The 20,269-nt window shown below is 38.3% G+C and overlaps 1 protein-coding gene across 3 annotated transcripts; it reads left to right on the plus strand.

The window, feature by feature from the left end:
• The first annotated feature begins 78 nt into the window (after positions 1–78).
• Positions 79–16,439, plus strand: NRAS (NRAS proto-oncogene, GTPase). Of its 3 annotated transcripts, XR_004527732.2 has the most exons (8): positions 79–231; positions 730–857; positions 2,907–3,085; positions 5,421–5,580; positions 6,146–6,269; positions 6,580–6,621; positions 6,711–8,747; positions 14,633–16,439. XR_004527732.2 is itself a non-coding variant. In XM_019919458.3 (7 exons), the coding sequence occupies exons 2-5, from the start codon at positions 747–749 to the stop codon at positions 6,263–6,265; spliced, it is 570 nt and encodes a 189-aa protein (XP_019775017.1). In that variant the 5' UTR covers positions 79–231; positions 730–746; the 3' UTR covers positions 6,266–6,269; positions 6,580–6,621; positions 6,711–10,236. The 3 variants fall into 3 exon arrangements, 2 of the variants coding, with proteins under 2 accessions (XP_019775017.1, XP_004321496.1); XM_019919458.3 differs by lacking the exon at positions 14,633–16,439 and having other exon boundaries at positions 6,711–10,236; XM_004321448.4 differs by lacking the exon at positions 14,633–16,439 and having other exon boundaries at positions 6,729–10,236.
• The last annotated feature ends 3,830 nt before the right edge of the window (positions 16,440–20,269 follow it).

The raw sequence follows: 20,269 nt of genomic DNA on the forward strand, positions 1-20,269 counted from the left end.
TCCTGTATGGGAGGGGCGGGTCTGGGTGCGGCCTGCCGCGTGACTCCTGGGTCGGAGGCCCACGTGGCCGGGGCGGGGACTCCGGCGCCTGGGGCGCCGACTGATTGCGTAGCGGGCGGGGCCGGAAGTGCCGCTCCCTGGTGGGGGCTGTTCATGGCGGTTCCGGGGTCTCCCAACAATTTTCCCGGTTGTGGTCCAAATCTGTCCGAAGCGGAGGCAGTGGAGCTTGAGGTAAGGCTCTGGCGTGTGTAGCGTTCGACTTTGGAGCATGCTGACGACTCCTTGTTGCCAGGAATTGAGCGGAATCTACGAGCTGGAGACAAAGGCCCTGGGCGGGGGGTCCTTCGTTTTGAGCCCTACGGGGGAGCTCTTTGGAGACAGGCGGGATAGAGAGAAGGGGAGACGGTCTGGAGGCCGCCCCCCTGAGCTCAGAAGATTTAAAGGAGTAGGAAGGGGGGTTTTCTTTACCTTAGGCTGAGGGCGGGGCCCAAGGGCTACTGAAAAATAGACGAGGGTGGGGGTAGCTAGAAGACTAGTCCAGAATTCTGAGATCCACAGTAACCTGCAAGTGTTTTTGCACTCCTGAATCACTTTGAGAACCAAGTGGCGATGAACGTGTACGGAACCAATACATTTCAGACTCTGGTTTTAGTTACTGTTGATTACAGAAAGCTTTGAAGTACTGTAGATGTGGTTCGACAGTTAACCCTAATTGCTGCTTTCCCACAGGTTCTTGCTGGTGTGAAATGACTGAGTACAAACTGGTGGTGGTTGGAGCAGGTGGTGTTGGGAAAAGCGCACTGACAATCCAGCTGATCCAGAACCACTTTGTAGATGAATATGATCCCACCATAGAGGTGAGGCCCAGAGGCAGTCCGCTGACCATACCTCTCTCTTTCGGTTTACTCTTAACCCATTCCCTTTCCCATACCTTTCACCTATTCCTTAGTTAAAGGAATAATCAGGAGAGAAAATAAAAGTTATTTGGGGCACTGTGTTCAGTAATACAGTAAGTAAAGCTTTACCTGTTTTTGGAGAAGAGTTCACTTTTATTAGCTACTGATGATTTTCTAAAAAGTTTACAGTTTTTAACAGTTTTGAAAATGGTTACAAACTCAGTGTTGGACTCATTTAGTTTCTCCACATATGACAGCTCCGTTAAAAAGAAACACAGGTCATAGAATACCTGAATGATAGCAGGATGGAGATGAAGGATTCAGAGATCTGAGTGTTTCTTAGCCACTTGAAGCAGCTGAGACTGTGGGTTGGGGAAGAAAGAGCATAAGATTTTGAGTCACTGTGCCTTGGAATACAGTCCCTGTTTGCAGTTAGTTATATGATAGTGAGCAAATCACTTTTCTCATCTATTAAATTACCATAAACCTGTCTTGCCTGACACCCAGGGGATGTTGTGAAAAATCAAATATGTTAAATTTTTGTGGATGCTAACACACTGTGTAATTATCACTTATTTAAAGTTTCTGTTGTTTTTTGTGGGAGTTCATGTTATAGATTGGCTTCAGTAAATGTCATCTAAAGTCCTTTAAGTAAAGAGTTTGTAATCTTATTCCGTTTAGAAACGTCTAACTCTAGAGATTATTTTAATCCACATGCTGGTCTTCGTACCACCCAGCCATTGAGTGTTTAATGCAAGCTAACTCTAATATAGCCATTATTAAAAATTAGTCATTAGTCCTTGGCAAAGTTTTATTTTAGGCTTACCAGCTTTAGTATTAATGGTTAGAACATTTTATTATTTTTCAGAGTTTTATTTGTTTTATTTGTTTGTGAAGTAATATACATAAGGTATATAAATCTTACATCTATAGCTCAGTGGCTTTAAATTTGTGTACACTTATGTAACCGCCGCATAGATAAAAATATAGACTATTTCCAATGCCCAAGAGAGTTCTTTCATGCCCCTTTCTAGTCAGTAAACCCCCCTATCCTGCCAGGAAATGACCACTTCTCTGACTTCTATTATCATAAATTAGTTTGACTAAAACCTATCTTTATCATTTTAATTTTGCTTATTTCCTCAGAACACTCATACATTTGACCCTATCTCATGCTTTAAGGAAATTTGGACAATGTGAATTCTATGTTAATTTGAAAGTATATTACAGTCCCGCAATGGCGTGAGTTACAGAGGCGCTGTTCAATGCAAATGGGCTGGCAAACTATGTTACATACTGTTTCTGGAGCCAGATCTTTACTAAGTGTGATGAGGTTATTTTCTTTGAACTGAAGTCCCAGAACATAAATATTAAAATACAAGTAAAATTTTTGCCTTAGAGTCAAATTGAAATTTTTTTTTAATATGATCTATGCATGTCTGTCTTCCCAAGGAATTAATTAACTATACCACGTTTGGAACCTTTAGGAATTTGATTCAGGAATATTCCCCAGAGGTACAGTCTGTCATGATGAGAAAAATATTTTGATATTATAACCTTGTCTGAAATAAAAGGTATTTGTGTATTTAATCATAAACACAAAAGATAGTGCATCCTGAACCAAGTTATAATTGGTGGAGGTATGTTTAGAATTGTAAATGGACAATAAACAACTCAAAGAAGAAGTACAGTTCATACTTCAATGAACGTAATCTCTAGTCTAAGTGCGGTAGAACTGTCTTTTCAATTACCATGTTTTCTTCATCTTTTCCGGGAACAGAGTGACCACATTTTCCTTTCTATAGGCATATAGCATTTGGGGCTTTTTTCCTAGGGTGACATTAAGTACTTTCTGTTTGTGATTATATATCAGCAGTTTGAGGGACAAACCAAAGAGACAGAATTGGACTTGGTTAGGAGCTTATTTAACCTTAGCAATAGCATTGCATTCCCTGTGATTTTTAATAAAAATGGAATCTCCCTCTCTCCCTGCCCCCCTCCCCACCCCAGGATTCTTACCGAAAACAGGTGGTTATAGATGGTGAAACCTGTCTGTTGGACATACTGGATACAGCTGGACAAGAGGAGTACAGTGCCATGAGAGACCAATACATGAGGACAGGCGAAGGCTTCCTTTGTGTATTTGCCATCAATAATAGCAAATCATTTGCAGATATTAACCTCTACAGGTACTAGGAGCATTGTTTTTTCTGAAAGGATGATCTTTAAGTGTGTTCTGAAGTTTTGGGGTGAGAATGAGGATACCACACTAGGGAAGATGCAATTTTTTCATTATGAAAAGAATTGCTTTTAGGTTGTGACATTGAGAATCTGGGGTTATTACTGAAAGTTAATACTGGAGTTTATTTTATATAAGCTACTATGTCTAGAATGCCTGATAATACATAAATGAAGCTTGCTTGCTAATGGGAGTGATTCAGAACTAGAGGTGTTATGAGAGATCACAGAGAGGAAAACACCTCTGAGAAACATTCTTCAGTAAGTAATAGAGAAGATAGTGGGAAGAAACAAATGGGGGGAGGGGAGTTAGATAAAGATGAAAGCAAGGCAAAGGGGGGTTAGATAAAGATGGTCTTTCTCCACAGAACCTTAAAGTTTCAAAGCTCAGTTGGACCATAAAAGTTCTAATACAACATTCTTATTTTACAGAAACAAAGTTCAGAAGGTGGTTTGTTAGGTTTTCATAGTCATGATTATTACTCATAGCAGAGCCAGGACCAAAAACTCAGGCCTCCTTTTTCTTAGCTCTGTGTTCTTTAGGCAGAATAATATAATGGTTAAGAATACAGACTCTGCCTGGGTTGAAACTTGGCTCCATCATCTCTTAGCCATGGAACTTTGGGGCAAACTACTAAATCGCTGGGCCTCAGTTTCCTTATCTATAATGTGGAGATGGTAGTACCTACCAAGAGTTGCTCTGAAAATTAAACGAGTTAATAAATATGTGAATCACTCAGAGCAGTGTTTAGCATGGAGTAAATGCTACACAAGCGTTCTGCCTGTAGCCTGAGTCTTGGCATATGCTCCATCCATATGACGATGTCGACTCTCAGAAACAAACTAGTCTAAAACTGGTTTTCTTCCCCTAAACCTGCTCTACTTTCCATTTTCTCTCTGCAGTTAATAGCAGCACTTAATAAAAAGCTTAGCACTTGGCAAGCACCAAAAAACTATTTGCTGAATTTTTAGAAATCGTTTTTCTCCTTAGGTTGTCTTATATTATCCCTTCACATAGGTTACTGCCATCACACCAAAGCTCAGTTCTGCAGATAGCCAGTGAAATGCATTTCAAGTACATGACTTTGTATGTAATCCCAGGGTAGAGTCTAGAGCAGTGCTGTGCAGTATGGTAGCCACAAACCATATGTGGTTTAAATTTAAATTCGTTAAAATTGGGCTTCCCTGGTGGTGCAGTGGTTGAGAGTCTGCCTCCCAGTGCAGGGGACATGGGTTCAAGCCCTGATTCGGGAAGATCCCACAGGCCGTGGAGCAGCTAAATCTGTGCGCCACAGCTACTGAGCCTGTGTGCCACAACTACTGAAGCCCGTGCACCCAGAGCCTGTGCTCCACAACAAGAGAAGCCACTGCAATGAGAAGCCTGCACAGCACAACAAAGAGTAGCCCCTGCTCGCCACAGCAACAAAGAGAAAAGCCTGTGCAGAGCAACGAAGACCCAACACAGCCAAAAATACATAAATTTATTTTAAAATAAATAAATTTATTTTAAAATAAATAAATAAATTCATTAAAATTAAACAACTTAAAAATCAGTTCGTCGGCCCCATTAGCAACTGACTTTTCAGGTGTTCAGTAGCTTCATATGACTAGCATATATAGTTGGACAGTGCAGCTAGAGAACATTTCCATCACCATAATAAGTCCTATTGGACAGGGTTGATCAAGAGAATCTGGAACAGTAGTTTCCAAACTGCTGTGTGGTATGTCTTACTTGTCATTGAAGAGAGAACTGTCAGTTGGGAGTTCCAAATCCTTTAGTCCCCTGTTAATAAGAGCAGTTCTGGTGTTTCCTATTTTATATCTTGGACTTCCAGCTATAATTTGTTTGAAGAAAATGTTTGGACACCACCCATATAGAGAAGTGGATAGACTGTCTTTCATTAAATACTGTCACTCTCAAGGGAGCTTCAAAAAGTTATTTGGAGGCAGTAAGATTTACTTTTTATACTTCAGACCTTAACCTAGAGTGTGATTTCTAGTTGCTATTTAACTCCAGAGCCAAGCTTTTTGGAGAATCAAGGAGCCTAACAGGGACATGTGTCAAGATAGAAGGTGAACTGCTACTTGGCTTCCCTGCGGCTGCTGCATCAAGTCTACACCAGTCTTCTTAGTATGTAAGGCCTTTTATAAGTAGAAAAACAGTGAAACTCAGTATAGAAGCTAATAGGGCTAGGTGAAATCTGCTAGATTTTCTTTTTTGCCCTAGCTGTTTATTCCTTCCTAAACGTTTATTCTTCTGTTATGATAACATATTCCCTTTTTTAGGGAACAGATTAAGCGTGTAAAAGACTCAGATGATGTACCTATGGTGCTAGTAGGAAACAAGTGTGATTTGCCAACAAGGACAGTTGACACAAAACAAGCCCATGAACTGGCCAAGAGTTATGGGATTCCATTCATTGAAACCTCAGCCAAGACCAGACAGGTATAGTACAGCTTTTAGCATCTGGCAAGGGTTTATTTAAGGCAGAAAAGTTTGATTGACTGACTCTTCACTAGAGACGTGATCCACGTTCTTTGCTGTTTTGGATTTTTTTAATACTGTTCTATTTTTTTAATCTTCAGTTTAAACCCAAAATGAATTTATTAATATTCAAGTGTGGTTTCTTTTTTACTCATGCAAGTTAACATGCACAAATATTTCTAAAATGAAGACCCTTGATTAAAGATACTTAAAACATTTGTCCTTCATCTATCAACACCAGCTACTATTTAAGGCATAGGCCCTCCTGAATGGAATCTTTAGATCTGGTAGTTCTGTATGTCCCATGTTATCCATTTTCCTTTACTTAAATGTTATCTTTGCAGAAAGTGCTATTGTATATCATCCTGCTAATGTGACTCAATAGGAATGCTGAATCAGCCTATTTTATCAGCTAATAATTTAATAATTGCAATTTTAAATCCACATAAAGAAGTACAAATGAGAGAGAACTTACAACTTGGGTTGTGTCTGTTAAGCTGTCTTTATCATTTTCTCTCTTTTATAGGGTGTTGAAGATGCCTTTTACACACTGGTAAGAGAAATACGTCAGTACCGAATGAAAAAACTCAACAGCAGTGATGATGGGACTCAAGGTTGTATGGGATTGCCATGTGTAGTGATGTAACAAGGTGAGCATGTGGTCTCTTGACAGAATTATAAACATTATTTAGGTAATTTGGAGGAGTGTTGCTATTATCTTTTCTGTGTTGCTATTTAACAGTTTCTGCTCACTTACAGCTATAAAATAAAGAACTTTCCTTATGGCACCCTTTCTGAGAGTACCACAGCCTAAACTGTGTTTAAAACATTTAATTATTTTACAGACTATTAAATTTTCAATAATATTAGAAATTAGAAGACATTGTTTATGAAATGTATTACCAGGAGCTTGAAGGATCACTACATGATGATGACATGGTGTGTATTCTTTTCTCATAGATACTTTTAAAGTTCTAGCATCAGAAAAGAGCCACCGTCAAGGTAGGACGGGTTTGGAAATGAATGTATTATCATTTATGTTGATTTTGTAACCTTGTCTTTCTAATACTCTCTGTGTACCATTTATACAGATTCCATCTTTATTTCAGCTGCACTGACACCTTGGTCCTGACTTCCCTGGAGGAGAAGTATTGCTGTTGCTATCTTCAGTCTCACAAAGAAGCTCCTGCGATTTCCCCAACTCTCAGTAGATCAGTATAATATTCTCTATTTGAGAAGTTCTCAGAGTAACTACCTCCTCACTTGGTTGTCTGACCAGAGAAATGAACCTCTTGTTACTCCCAGTATTTCTCCACCCTGGGTTCTCCCCGAGCACACACAAACCAACCTCCACCACCCCAGGTTTTTCATCTGAAAAGCAATTAATGCTCTGAAACAGAGAACCAAACTGTAGAAACATGAAATTCTGTAGAAAACAATGTCTTGAGCTCTGAAGTAGCAACTGCTGGTGATTTTTTTTTCCTTTTTACTGTTGAACTTGGAACTATGTTGGTTTTTGGAGAAATGTCATAAATTACTGTTTTGCTGAGAATATAGTTAATGTTGCTGTTTGGTTTGTTTGTAATGTTATCAGCTATATTCTATAAACTGGCATCTGCTCTGTATTCAGAAATACAAAAGTGAATACTGACTTTTTTGAGTCTATCCTCGTCTTCTCGACTTTCTTGTAATTAAATCTGACTTTCACAATGAAGTGCCTTTTTCCTGGAAGTGGTTTGTAGACTTCCTTTACAATACTTCAGTGGAATAGATGTCTTAGAAACTGTTATACATGAAAATGATTGTGCGAGATATGTCTGTGACCCGTCTAGCTTTGAGGGAAAGATATACCAATATGATAGCAGATGCCATTTCTTACATGTATGAAGTTGATTTTCTAGAGACCTGTTTTGGGGCTCTCCCAAGAGAAAGGTGAGACTATAAATGATTAGGGATAATTTTGCTTACTTTTTACCTAATCTCCACTTTTTTTTTGTTTTGGTAGTTTACTACCTGCAAAATGTATATAATTTGTTTCTTCTAGCTTACTGATAATCTAATGTTCAATGAACTTCCATTCATATTTAAATTTGGGTCATATCAGAAAGTCTATATTTGCAGGTGTTCAAAATTATAAAATTAGATGCAGGTTTATTTAATAGCTGTGATCAATGATTCTCAAGCCTCAAATATGTTAATAGACAAATTTTCATTGCATATCGTGGTAATTATTCATGTATATAATTGCCCTCGGTCCCCTTCTCACCCCATCCCCTGTCCTTCACCCTATAGCAGTGGCTTGATTATTTCAGTTGAGTAAAGCGTGGTGCTAATAGACCAGGGTCACAGTTTCAAAACTTCAGTGAGCCAGTTAGCATCACAGAGAGAGAAATTCTTCCACATTTCCTCATTGCACCATTAATTCCAGCTAGTAGTTTTGCCAGATGCACGTGGTTAGGCCTGCAAGGAGAGAAGAGGTCAGTTAGCACAAATTCTTAACCATGACTGGAAAAACTTGTTATCCTGAGAAGGGTCAGCTTAGAAGTCTTTATAAATAAAGGATCTAGACTCTGTTTTTAGCTACATGGAAACCAAATTAAGCCAATATTTTTTCTCATGTTTTTGAGAATGAGGATACCTCAGATCAAAATTTTTAAATTTTTCTTTATTCATAATGTTCTTTGAGGGTTTAAAACGGGATGTTGATTAATTAGTCTGGGCATACCAGATAAGCTGATGAGTTTGTTCTTGTTCTGAACAAGAAGTAGCCTTTGGATTGGAATTGCTGTTTGAGAAGGGAATAGAGAATATAATTAATAGTTATGAGGATTTGGAGGCTTGGCTTTTCCATTTGCAGATAATATCCTGATAATTCTAATGAGTAATAGACTTGGATAACTTTTGATGAAAGAATACTTCCAAAACGACCACTTCCTGTTCTCGTCTTCTAATGTGTAAATACTTACTGAGGTCCTCTTCTAATATGAATTTTCATTTATTAAGCAAATTTCACATTGCCTTGAAATGAATTCGGAAGAGAAGAAAAAACATAATGTACCCAGAGAATGAAAAACCCAGAGAGTTGTGCTCCTTCGTGTTAATTCTGAGAGCTTTCACAGTCCACGCCGGTAAACAGAAACTCTGCCACTTTGCTTCTGCTCCTCTTGGAGCATTGCTCTCATTTTCTTGAGGATAGATGGAGACTTGTCACCTCAGTTGTCATTGTCTTCCTCTTCTTCTTTTGTCTATGTGACTGACTGTGTGATTCTTATGAATGTCAAATTGGGGGGAAAACAACTCATTTTAGGCTCTTGTGCCCATTACCCTTGTATGTTTGTATCTTTTAGTTTTCTCAAGTATGTTCTAAGCACAGTAGTATCTAAATGGGGCCAAAATTCAGACTTGAAAATGTTCTTTTAATAGCTTCTTAAAGAGTTACACTTTGGTATGAATTTTGGCACAGTAGAGTGACAAACTGACAGTTAAAACGCTGAATAACTTCAGTTAGTGTGGTATCAGATAGTTTTTAGAATATGTTTGTAATTGCTGAAAACAATTACAGTTTACCTCAAAATCTGGAAGTCTCTTTCCCCAAGTTAAGTGCCTGGCCAGCTGTCATAAATTACATATTACTTTATGTCTGTTTGTTTCTTAAAGGTTGTACATTCAAGATTGTGAAAATAAGGTGTTCTGTGTGAAGGCTACCATGCCTGTGTGTAAATGAATCTGTTGAGTGCTGTATTTGCTCCAACAGCTTACTATAGAATGCTACTTGGTCATATCGTACTTATTACAGTTTTCACTTCAGGAGTGTAATAGGTAAAATTATCCTCAATCTGTATTGTAGTGGGCCCCATGTTTAGTCTTTCATCATCCTTTAAACTGCTGTGAATTTTTTGTCTTGACTTGAAAGCAAGAATAGAGAAACACTTTAAAGAGATAGTCTGGTTTTTTTCCATTCCGGAATTTGTGAGCATAGTCATGTTTTGCTTTACATTTACAGTCATGAACTCTTAAGCTGGCAGCTACAACCAAGAACCAAAAAAGGGTGCATTCTGCTTCTTGTAATTCATCTCTGCTAATAAATTATAAGAAGCAAGGATAATTAAATTAGAGAAAGTATTTAATTTGGGTGGTTTCTATAAACAAGAGACTATAATTCTTGTACATTATTTTTCATCTTTGCTGTTTCTTTAAGAAACCTAATGTGCCACGAAATTATTTTAAGGTGTTTCTTATAAGAATTGTTTTTAAAGTGTTCTTGTTATCAGAGTAATTGTAGATATATTTCAAAATATAACTGGTAATTTTTAAAGGCCTGAGTACTGACCTAAGAAGCAATTGTATGAATTCTCTGGAGGCAAGGGAGGATCTCAATGGAAGTTGTATGACTTTTATATTTCTGTGCCATTAAATAGAGGTAAAAAATGTCAATTGTGCAGTTCTGCTGTTTAAACAGGAACTATTGGCCTCCTTGGCCCTAAATGAAAGGGCTGATATTTTAAGTTGACTATTTTATTGTAAATTAATCCATTCTAATTTTTAAAACTTTGGTTGAATATTTTTCTTGTTAAATGTTTGAAAAATAAAAACTGGAAGTTCTTTGCTTAGTCATAATTGCTTTTACCACTGATTGCCTTTATTGAAAGTTAATATTTAATTCAGACGTTTGGATGTGACATTTGGACAATATTGGAAGATCTGAGTTCCTCATTTTGTCTCAGCATAAAATATGTCAGAGCCTGCTTTATTATGTCGGGGTGATTCAAAGCTGTATGGCAGATTCTCACACATTAACATGAAGTGCTAAAAACTACCATTGGATCTTTTGGTCTATTTTTGTACTACTCTACAGTCTACCAGTCTTGGTGTAGGTTTGAGAGCGAAAGTCTAGGAGCCAGAGAACATGAGCTCCAACTATAATTTTACTACTCTAGCCAATAGTTTCCTCATTTTGCAAAATAGGGAAGTTGAAATAGGATATCTCAGATTTCCCAATCCTAATTAAGGAGATATAAAAGAATGATTTCAAACCTAGGCTTTTTCTTTTTTTATTTTTATAATTATTTATTTATTTATTTTTGGCTGCATTGGGTCTTCGTTGCTGCGTGCGGGCCTTTCTCTAGTTGCAACGAGCAGGGGCTACTCTTCGTTGTGGTGCGCGGGTTTCTCATTGCGGTGGCTTCTCTTGTTGCAGAGCACGGGCTCTAGGCGCGCGGGCTTTGGTAGTTGTGGCTCACGGGCTCTAGAGCGCAGGCTCAGTAGTTGTGGCGCACGGGCTTAGTTGCTCCACAGCGAGTGGTATCTTCCCGGACCAGGGCTCGAACCCTTGTCCCCCTGCATTGGCAGGCGGATTCTTAACCACTGCGCCACCAGGGAAGCCCAAACCTAGGCTTTTTCAGTCAACACTGGAATACTGTGATTATGAGGACCTTGATTCTTTCTACCAAAGACATCAATTTTTTTTTCACTTTTTTCTTAAAAAAGGCAGAAATGTGGATCATTAGTATTTGACTGAATTAAGCTTAAGGAAACCAAATTTAAGCAACAGGATACTGTTTCTAGCTACTAGATGAGTATAAATATTTTAGATTGTAAAATGTACATGAAAAACAGAATTATGGACTGGTATATCTAAAACAGATTTCCTCCTAAGTCGGTCACCTATGCCTCACATCAGATCTTCTGTTCTTCTAATATTTGACACCCTGATAACTGAGAAAGAGGAAAGGAGGAAAGGATATTATCTTACTGATGATAGCTGCTGTTCCACTTGGCAAGATGAAGCTATAGAAAGACAAACAATGGAAAAGTAGCTAAGGAAACTTGTTTATTTGGAATATGAGGGGACCTCCTATGCATCTCTGTGCTATTAAGGTTTCTGTTCTCAGAACAAGCAATTCTCAAGGTCATTAAGAGGCCAACAGAGTCGCATGAGTTGTTTGGTATCCATAAATACATGTAAAGGGGCCAAGAGTTTGTGCTAGTGATCATTTTGCAAAACCACTTAGGACACATTTCAGATTATGTCCAGCTCCATGACTTGAGAGCACAGAGAAGCAGTGTCCAGTATCCAAAGGGGGGAAGGGTATGGTTTGTAATGCTTTCAGTATAACCCTGGGCAATGAAATGTGGTTCTATACCTTAATAAAAGAAAACTGGAACTCTAGGAACATCCGAAATACAGATAATAAATACCCTTTGCAGTGCCGAAAGGAACATCAGAGGTTCAGATTCAGGAACTGGGAGTAAACCTAGTGAATTAATCATTCTTATCTGGAGACATTGTATTCATGACTGACTTTGCGCTTGCACCAAAATAGTCTGCTTATTAACCTATAGTGGGGAGGGGGCAGATGTTCTTTTTCAACTTAATGTTTAATCTCTTTTTAAAACTAGTGTAAATACAGATTGCCATCAATTTTTAGGCACCGTATAGAGAGAACAAGGCGTAGTGCCTGCAATATTGGGGGTTAAAGTGATATTAAATGTTTCTAAAGATAGAGGCAGCTACATGCCTAACCAGGGAGTATGTGGTTGGAACTGAGCAGTTGCCTACTAGAGCCTTCAGATGCAGTAGGCTGAAATATTATCCAGGCTAGGAAAAGCAATCTTCTAGAATGGCTACTGTGGAAATAATAAAATTGGCACTATTGACACTTGCTGGAGGAGCTTGAGATGTGTGAATTTTGTATGATATTTGTCTGAAGGAAAACTGCACACTATTTTAAACATCTTAGTGTAAATCAATTCTCCACATGTACAATTGAGACCCAACATTTAAAAAAATGTTTTTATTCATTGGAATGAAGTTTAAATACATCTTGAAAATTAGATCAAGAAATCTCATAAGTTTATGCTTGTTTTGCCTGTGAATTTGAGGAGTTTAACATATGATATTAAAGCCTAGCAAGGCACATGAACTGAAGTTACCAAGGCCTGTCGCCCCATCGTTCTATAGCTGGTGTGACATTTCCTCTCAGAGAAACACATTTGGATTCCACTAGGAGGCATAGTCACATGCCCTAACAGAATGTTTTTGTTTCGTTGGCTCAGTACGTTTTCCTTACGACTTTCCTTCCTAACCCATGTAGCAGGTTTTTATTGAACCTACTATGTGCCTAAATGCTGTGCTGCTCTGGGCATACAGCAGTGAGCCACACAGGCTGGCTCCTCATTCGTCTTTTATATTGCATTGAGGAGAGGTCTCGAAAACAAAAATTTCTTAGTTGCAATTTGGTGATTGTTTCAAAGGAGAAGGATGTTGTTTACTGAGGCATAACTTGCTTAGCCTCACTCTTCCAGTTGTCGCCCTCATGACACTGCCCAGGGTCACCTCCTACCCAATTTTTCGGTGAATAATCAAGGCTACCCAAGATGCACAGAGCCTGTCTCATGCCTCATTGCCAGTTGGGTCTCTCCTTTTCAAGTCAAGGCTCTCATAAAAGGAAACTGTATATTGCTTCACAATTTCAAAGTGCTCTTACATAAATCTCGTTTAACCCTCCACAAAAGCCATGTAAAAGAGGAATGGTCTACATTTTACTGATGTGAATCCTGTAAAATTAGATGGGTTTATTCCAGGTTTGAACCTAGGTCTTCTGACTTCAGATACTGTGCTCTTTTTGGTTCACTAGTGCAATTGACCCTTGAACAACACGGGTTTGAAGTGGGCAGGTACACTTTTAAGCAGATGTTTTTTCAACAGTGAATACTACAGTACTACACTCTAAGGTTGGTTGAATCCAGGGATACAGAGGAATCGCGAATACTGAGGGCTGACTGTAAATTATAGGCGGGTTGTCGACTTCATGGAGAGTAGGCGCCCCTAAGGCCTGCATTGTTCAAGGGTCAACTGTAGCTTTCAAACCATGCTGCTCAAAGCCCTTGGAGTATGGTAAAGGAGATTTCCGGGAAAGCCTGAGTGGTCAGGGCTCTGCTCGTCTTCCCTTGTCCTTCAACCCAGGCTCCACTCTCAACTGTTTGGGGGTGGGGTTATTTTGGCATATTATCCAGATATTTTATTTTTATAATCTTAAATATCAAGAATGACAGTTTTTAATTCAACTACCTGAAGTTTTGTATGAATTGACCTTGTGTTTCAAGTAGTCAATTTTATTAATTTTATAAGAGTAGTAACAGAACCTGGTTTTAAAAAAATTGAAAAAAATTGGAAACCACACATAGAATTACTTAACATTTACACAAAGTTAATCACTTTAAACTTCTCTTGTTCTTCTGTCATCTTTTGTGGTGATTTTTATGTACAGGGTCACATGATGTGTGTGTGTGTGTGTGTGTGTGTGTAAGATTGAATCATCTAGATATACAGTGTTCTGTACCTTACTCATTTCACTTAATAACATAAATTCCACACCTTTTCTAAGCCAGCATATTTACAACAACATCTTTCTTTTGAAAACTATATAGTACTGTAATTTATATAACCTTTTCTCTGCTGACAAACACATGGGCTGTTTTTTATTTGATGGTTGATTGTTTTGTCATATCAAATATCATTATATTCAACATATATTTGCCAGTATATGCATAGAGCAAATTCCCACAAAATAGTTGGGTTACACTTGATGCATTTTTAATTTTTTTTAATTTTTAATTTTTTTTTTTACTTGACTGTGCCGGGTCTTAGTTGCAGCATGCTTGTGGTATGCGGGATATATATATATATATATTTTTTTTTTAGTTGCAGTATGCGAGATCTAGTTCCCTGAACTTGGGAGTGCAGAGTCTCAACCACTGGACCACCAGGGAAGTCCCCAATACATTTTTTATTTTAATACATATGGCCTTAATTGTCTTCCAGATACTGTTTTATCAATAGATTCCTTCCAACAGTGCATGAGAAGATGTTTTATCCCAGACCCTAGGCAACCCTGGGATATATCAAAATTTCAAACTCTTACCAGATTAATAGGTAAACTGTGATATTTTTGTCTACTGTCCAATTTGCATATCTTTAACTGTAAGCACTTTCATTTGTTTTTCATTTTAGGCTTCCACTCAAGATTTAGTTTGAAGATTCCATAAGTAAAAGTTTAAACACCCCTTGACTTCGATCTACTCCTACAACCATCTGTCAAGCTGGGAATCACTATGCTGCATCCTCATGTCTAGTCCAGAACCCAATACTGTAGGCACAATCACGGTCATTGCACAACTAAGCAAGAGTGAGGCCGTAAATGACACCATGGTTAAGAGCCCCGACACAGGAGCCATAATTCCTGGGCTTAAATCCCATCTCTACCACTTAAACAACTGTGAGACCTTGGGCAAGTCAGTCTCTGTACCTGAATTTCTTCAACTGTAAAATGGAGGTAATAATAGTTCCTCAAAAGACTGTTGTGAAAATTAAATGAATGAATACATGTTAAACAACAACAACCTTGGAACAGTGTTGAGCACTGTTAATTATTGCACAGACCCCACGGCATGCCTCCCTCTCTCTCCTGACAGAATGCAGTATACTTTTGATGTTTAGATTGCTTTGTTAAGAGCAAATTGCTGAATTTTAGTTCCATGCAAGAGGCAGGAAACAAAGTCAGTTTGTCTCACGGAAAAGGATGAGTCTTACGAAGTTGACTTCTTTATTTTTAGGCATGTATGGGAAATTATGACTGACAGGGAAATGAAGCTAAATACAGTAAAATACCATAAGATTTCAGAATTTGATTATATTCCAAACTAAAACTCATTTCTTAGGTTTAAGGTAACTTTTATATACCTCTAGCAGGGTGACGAAAATAGTCCATAGTTGCTGCTGGCAAAAGGACTGTATTCCAAACCAGAGGTTGTAATGAACTCAGAACTGCTGCCACTGAAGCAATGTTAACAAAGGGTTAAGCTCATCCTGAAAGTTTACTACTGGTAGCCCCAAGCCCCATAGAACGCTTTGGCATCTAAACCATGAGTGACTGTGAGGGCATGGAGGAGGGTGGGGTGAACAGCAGGTTGGAAAGGGCTGGGCCCTCCCAGCAGGTTTCACAGCAGGGACAGAAACCTGCTATAGTAGAATAGAAGAAGGGCTTTCTGGACAAAAAAGCCAGGCAGCAGTGATTGCCTGTGCACAGCTCATTCCTGTTAAGTGTCTGTCATCTCCTTCCTGTAGAGCCTCAGGTTACAGGTATCTCTAACTTGATAAAATACAATAAGTCTCCACTTTAAAAAATAGTTTGTAAATTTGTTATTTGGAACTCTGAATGTTTTCCATTGGAATAATGTTCTAAATGATGGGAAGCATCTGGGTAAGCTCCAACCAATGTAGTCCATAATTTGGATGAAATATTCACATTAACAATTTTTAAAAGACATAGAAAATAATGATTTTAGAAAATAATGATTTTCTTTTGCCAAAAACTAAAGCAAAAATAGAATTAAATGAGACTAGTTTATATACTGATGCTTGAAGAAAAACGAAGTTAAATTACAGAAAAAGAATGAGTAGATAGACTTGTCCCACTTATAGACTTGTCCCATTTAACTTCTGGACATTTTTCCTTAAGGGCTGTAGATGACAATAGGACCAGAATATGTTTTGTTTTGCTTTAAATTCAGTTTTTTAATGACAAAAATAATACTTGTTCATGGTAGAAAATGCAAACAAGAAAAAAGAAAAAAGTAAAATATTGCCATCATTCCACTGCCCAGACAGAACGCTGGTATAGGTTGTCCAGGCTGTTTTCAACGTCTGTATTGATACATAAATTAAATGCCTTTCTTTTTTTTTTAATGAAAACAAGATTATACTATGTATATACATCCTTGTAAAATGCTTTTTCACTTAATAAAAATCTTTGAATGTTTTCCAGGTTAATATATATTCATCTACTCATCATGTTAATGACTGAATGGTATTTTATATTATGGTTGTACCGTACTTTAATCAGTCTTCTATTGCAGTTGTTCCTACTTTTAAAAACATATTTATTTGGCTGTTTTTAGTCTTTGTTGCAGCACGCGGGCTCTTCATTGCGGCACTCGGGCTTCTCTCTACCTGTGGCGTGCAGGCTCCAGAGCTCATGGGCTCAGTAGTTGCAACGCTCAGGCTTAGTTGCCCCGCTACATGTGGGATTTTAGTTCCCCAACCAGGGATCAAACCCACCTCCTCTGCATTGGAAGGTGGATTCTTAACCACTGGACCACCAGGGAAGTCCCTGTTCCTACTTTTTGAATCTTATAAGTTTGGCTACAATTAACATTATTGAAACATATCTTTGAGCACTTGTATAATTTTCTTAAGATAAAGTCATAAATATTAAATTGTCTTATCAATGGATAAGCATATTTTTAAAGGTTTTTGATAAATATTTTGCCAAATTTCCTTCCAGAAAGGCTAAAATCTTACACTTTCACCGACCACATGAGTGTTTGTTTCCCCATATATTAAACATTGAGTATTATCAAGAAACTGGTTCTTTTTTATAATCAAATTCACTTCAAATTGTGTGGGAAAACAAAAAGAAACTGTAAATTTAAAAAAAAATGGAGTGTTACAATATATGCAGTTTTAGAAACTCTTCATAGTATAATCAATCATATTTTCTTACCTGTATCAGGTGGAATTCCCCAAAAGACAGCAGTTTCTTAATATCTTTTCATTTTTAATTTGATGGTAAAGCCTTGAAATTTGTTTGCACTTTTCCCCACTACTTACACCTACCAACATTTGTCTGGACATTTCTACCTGCTAACAACTTTATAATCCTTAATTTACTTACTCGGTGAATCAGGAATATTAAAACTTATACAGGCCTTGACTACCCCAAACACTACCCCCACATCTCAGAGTGTCTCTGTCTGCATTCTTCTCCCCTCCTCCACTCCAGACTCAGCGATAAAGCACCTCTCCTCTCTTCCAGGTTCTTCCTCCACCTGGGTCTTGCTTCCACCTCCTCGCATGTCCTCCAAGAGTGGAAACTTGTTCTGACCTGTAGTTTCCACTCTCTTTATATGTTTACTTTCCTCCATCTACTTGTTTCTGCCCCTAGAATTCTGTAAATCTGCTCCTTTGACCCTAGTTCCCTCTAGTTATCATTCTATTTTTTCTCCTTCCACTCTCTGCCAATGTCATTAGGAAAGAAGAGTCTCCACCTTCCTCAGTTCCCATCCACTTTTCAACTCACACCCATCAAGCCTCCTGTACTCTCATGGCTCCTCTAAAGCTTCTGAAACAGGGGCTTCCCTGGCAGTCCAATGGTTAAGACTCCATGCTTCCATTGCAGGGGGTGTGGGTTCAATCCCTGGTCAGGAAACTAAGATGCCACGTGGTGTGGCAAAAATAAATCAATAAATACAGAGGTGGGAGAAGAGGCCCTTGAACAGCTTCCAGTTTCTACACCTTTTCATCTGCAACCTTGAAGCCATGCTCAGTACCCCCCTCACCATCCCACAGTCAATGATTGACCATGATGAGGGTATAGAGTTGGATCAATTCTGCTCAGCCCTGAATTCCTATAATGGCAGTCTTTTTTTTTTTTTTTTTAATGGCAGTCTTTTTGGGGAGCTCCCCATTGGCCTGGCCAAGACTTTTTCAGACTACAATCTGAGGCTCTTCAGTCCCAACCATACTGAACTAATTGCAGTTCCACAGGTGGGTCATGAATTCTTGAAAAGAGTGCATTTATGAAAAAGGGTTTGGACTGTAAAATGGGTGGGTATATAAAAAATGTTTGAGGGGGCATCAGTGGGATAAGACCATGAAGTAGCGAGAGGAACTTTGTTTTCTCTGTAGTGCTCTATAGTGATAGGGAAATTTATTCAAGAAGTTTGGCCATTTGTATGGATAAAGTCTTTCATGATCCAGTAGAGACTTGTGTGAGGTATCTAAAAATCTATACTACTAATCTAAACAGTTCTGAGAAGTGATCTACTCCTGTCCTCCATTATAGGATTGGCTGAAAACCATCTCTTGTCACTAGAAATAACCTTGTCTTGTTTTCTTCATAACACCCATTACTACCTGAAATTATTGTGTATTGCCCATTAGAATATAAGCAGAGGCCTTGTCTTGTTCACTAAATGGCATTGCTCAGGACAGTGTCTGGTTAGGTTTTCAAAAGTTGAGGCCACACAACTAGTAAGAGGAGGAAACAGAATTAGAACCGAGGTCTAGTTCACCTTAACCACGTAAACTTGGTCTTCTTAAGTGCCCAAGAAATATTTGTTGAAACAATGAATGAAGAGTTAGTGAATGTTTTTGAACTGAGACTATAATGATCAAAGTTGTGTTTCAAGAAGATTTAGCCTGGCAGTATTTTGCAATATGGATTGGTGACAGGGAAAATAATTAGAATCTATTGCAATCATCTGAATTTGAAATAACTCATGACTTATCAGTTAGAATTACATTGGTTGCTAGTAGCTAAAAAACCCAGACTAATCAGTGGATAAAACAAATTTATTTTCTCATATATTAAGAAGTCTGGAGGTGGGCAGTCCAGCGCTACTGTGGTGGCTTAAGGATACCATCAGGAACCCAGGCCCTTTCTTTCTGCTCAGGCATTCTTCACATGTGGCTTTTGTCCTGCTTGTCACTTGTGTTACAACAATCGTTGATTTGCACTCAACCTACCCAGATATTTTCTTATTCCAGGCAGGAATAAGAAGAAGGGCAAAAGGCAAAACATATGCCAGCTGAGTTGGCCTCTTTTAAAAGAGCTCTTCCAGACATCCCGCCCAGCAATTCTGCTTCTATCCCATTGGGCAGACTGTGTCACATGGCCACTCTCACTGCAAAGAGTATAGCAAATATAGTTTTTTGGCTGAGCACATCGGTTAACACTTGTCAACATTAGTTAACTTTTGTTAATAAGAAAAAAGAGAAAATGATATTTGAATAGACAACTAGGGTATCTGTCACAAATAGAATGGGGAAAGTGGAGGGTAACATATAAAGGTTAAGAGTCATTTGAAGGAGAAGCTGATTTGGGGGGGAGATGTTTGGTTTGTATATATCCATTTGTAGATACCATTGGGAAATCCAGATGGAAATGTCACAAAAAAGAGTTCAAAAGGAACAAAAAATATTTTGGTTGAGAAACAACTTTGTAATGTGTTTCTAAGATTGTTGATTGAAAGGAGAGGATGGCCATAAAGCTAAGCCGTAAAATGTTCTCTTTGCAGACAAAGAGGCTTGTCCCAACTTTCAGTAGAAAATAGTAGTTAAAAGATCGTTCAGTCCATGCCCACAATTCTGTTCCAAATCTGAAGTTCCACACTGATGCTACTATCTTTAATATATGCTGTTACAGTTCATAAATTCTGCTGAGTCTAGCTAAGTACTTTATTTACCTAACAGTAATTATCACAGACAGGTGTACCTTGGAGATATTGCAGGTTTGGTTCCAGACCACCACAAGATAGTGAGTATCACATAAAGCAAGTCACACAACCTTTTTTGTTTCCCAGTGCATATAAAAGTTATGTTTACATTATCCTGTGGTCTATTAAGTGTGCAGTAGCATTATATCTAAATAACAATGTACATATCTTAATTTTAAAATACTTTATTGTTAAAAAATGCTAACCATCATCTGAGCCTTCAGAGAGTCTTAATCTTCTTGCTGGTGGAGGGTCTTGCCTCAATGTTGATGGCTGCTGACGGATCAGGGTGGTGGTTGCTGAAGGCTGGGAT

This window comes from Tursiops truncatus, chromosome 1, assembly GCF_011762595.2.
Source record: "Tursiops truncatus isolate mTurTru1 chromosome 1, mTurTru1.mat.Y, whole genome shotgun sequence".
In the NCBI taxonomy this organism is placed as follows: Eukaryota; Metazoa; Chordata; class Mammalia; order Artiodactyla; family Delphinidae; genus Tursiops; species Tursiops truncatus.

What these genes read in the sequence shown, in the direction of transcription:
- NRAS (XM_019919458.3), top strand. Translation starts at nt 747, where the DNA reads ATGACTGAGTACAAACTGGTGGTGGTTGGAGCAGGTGGTGTTGGGAAA. An exon ending in GCAGATATTAACCTCTACAG is followed by an intron (nt 3,086 to 5,420) that starts GTACTAGGAGCA and finishes TCCCTTTTTTAG; the next exon opens with GGAACAGATTAAGCGTGTAA. An exon ending in CCTCAGCCAAGACCAGACAG is followed by an intron (nt 5,581 to 6,145) that starts GTATAGTACAGC and finishes TCTCTTTTATAG; the next exon opens with GGTGTTGAAGATGCCTTTTA.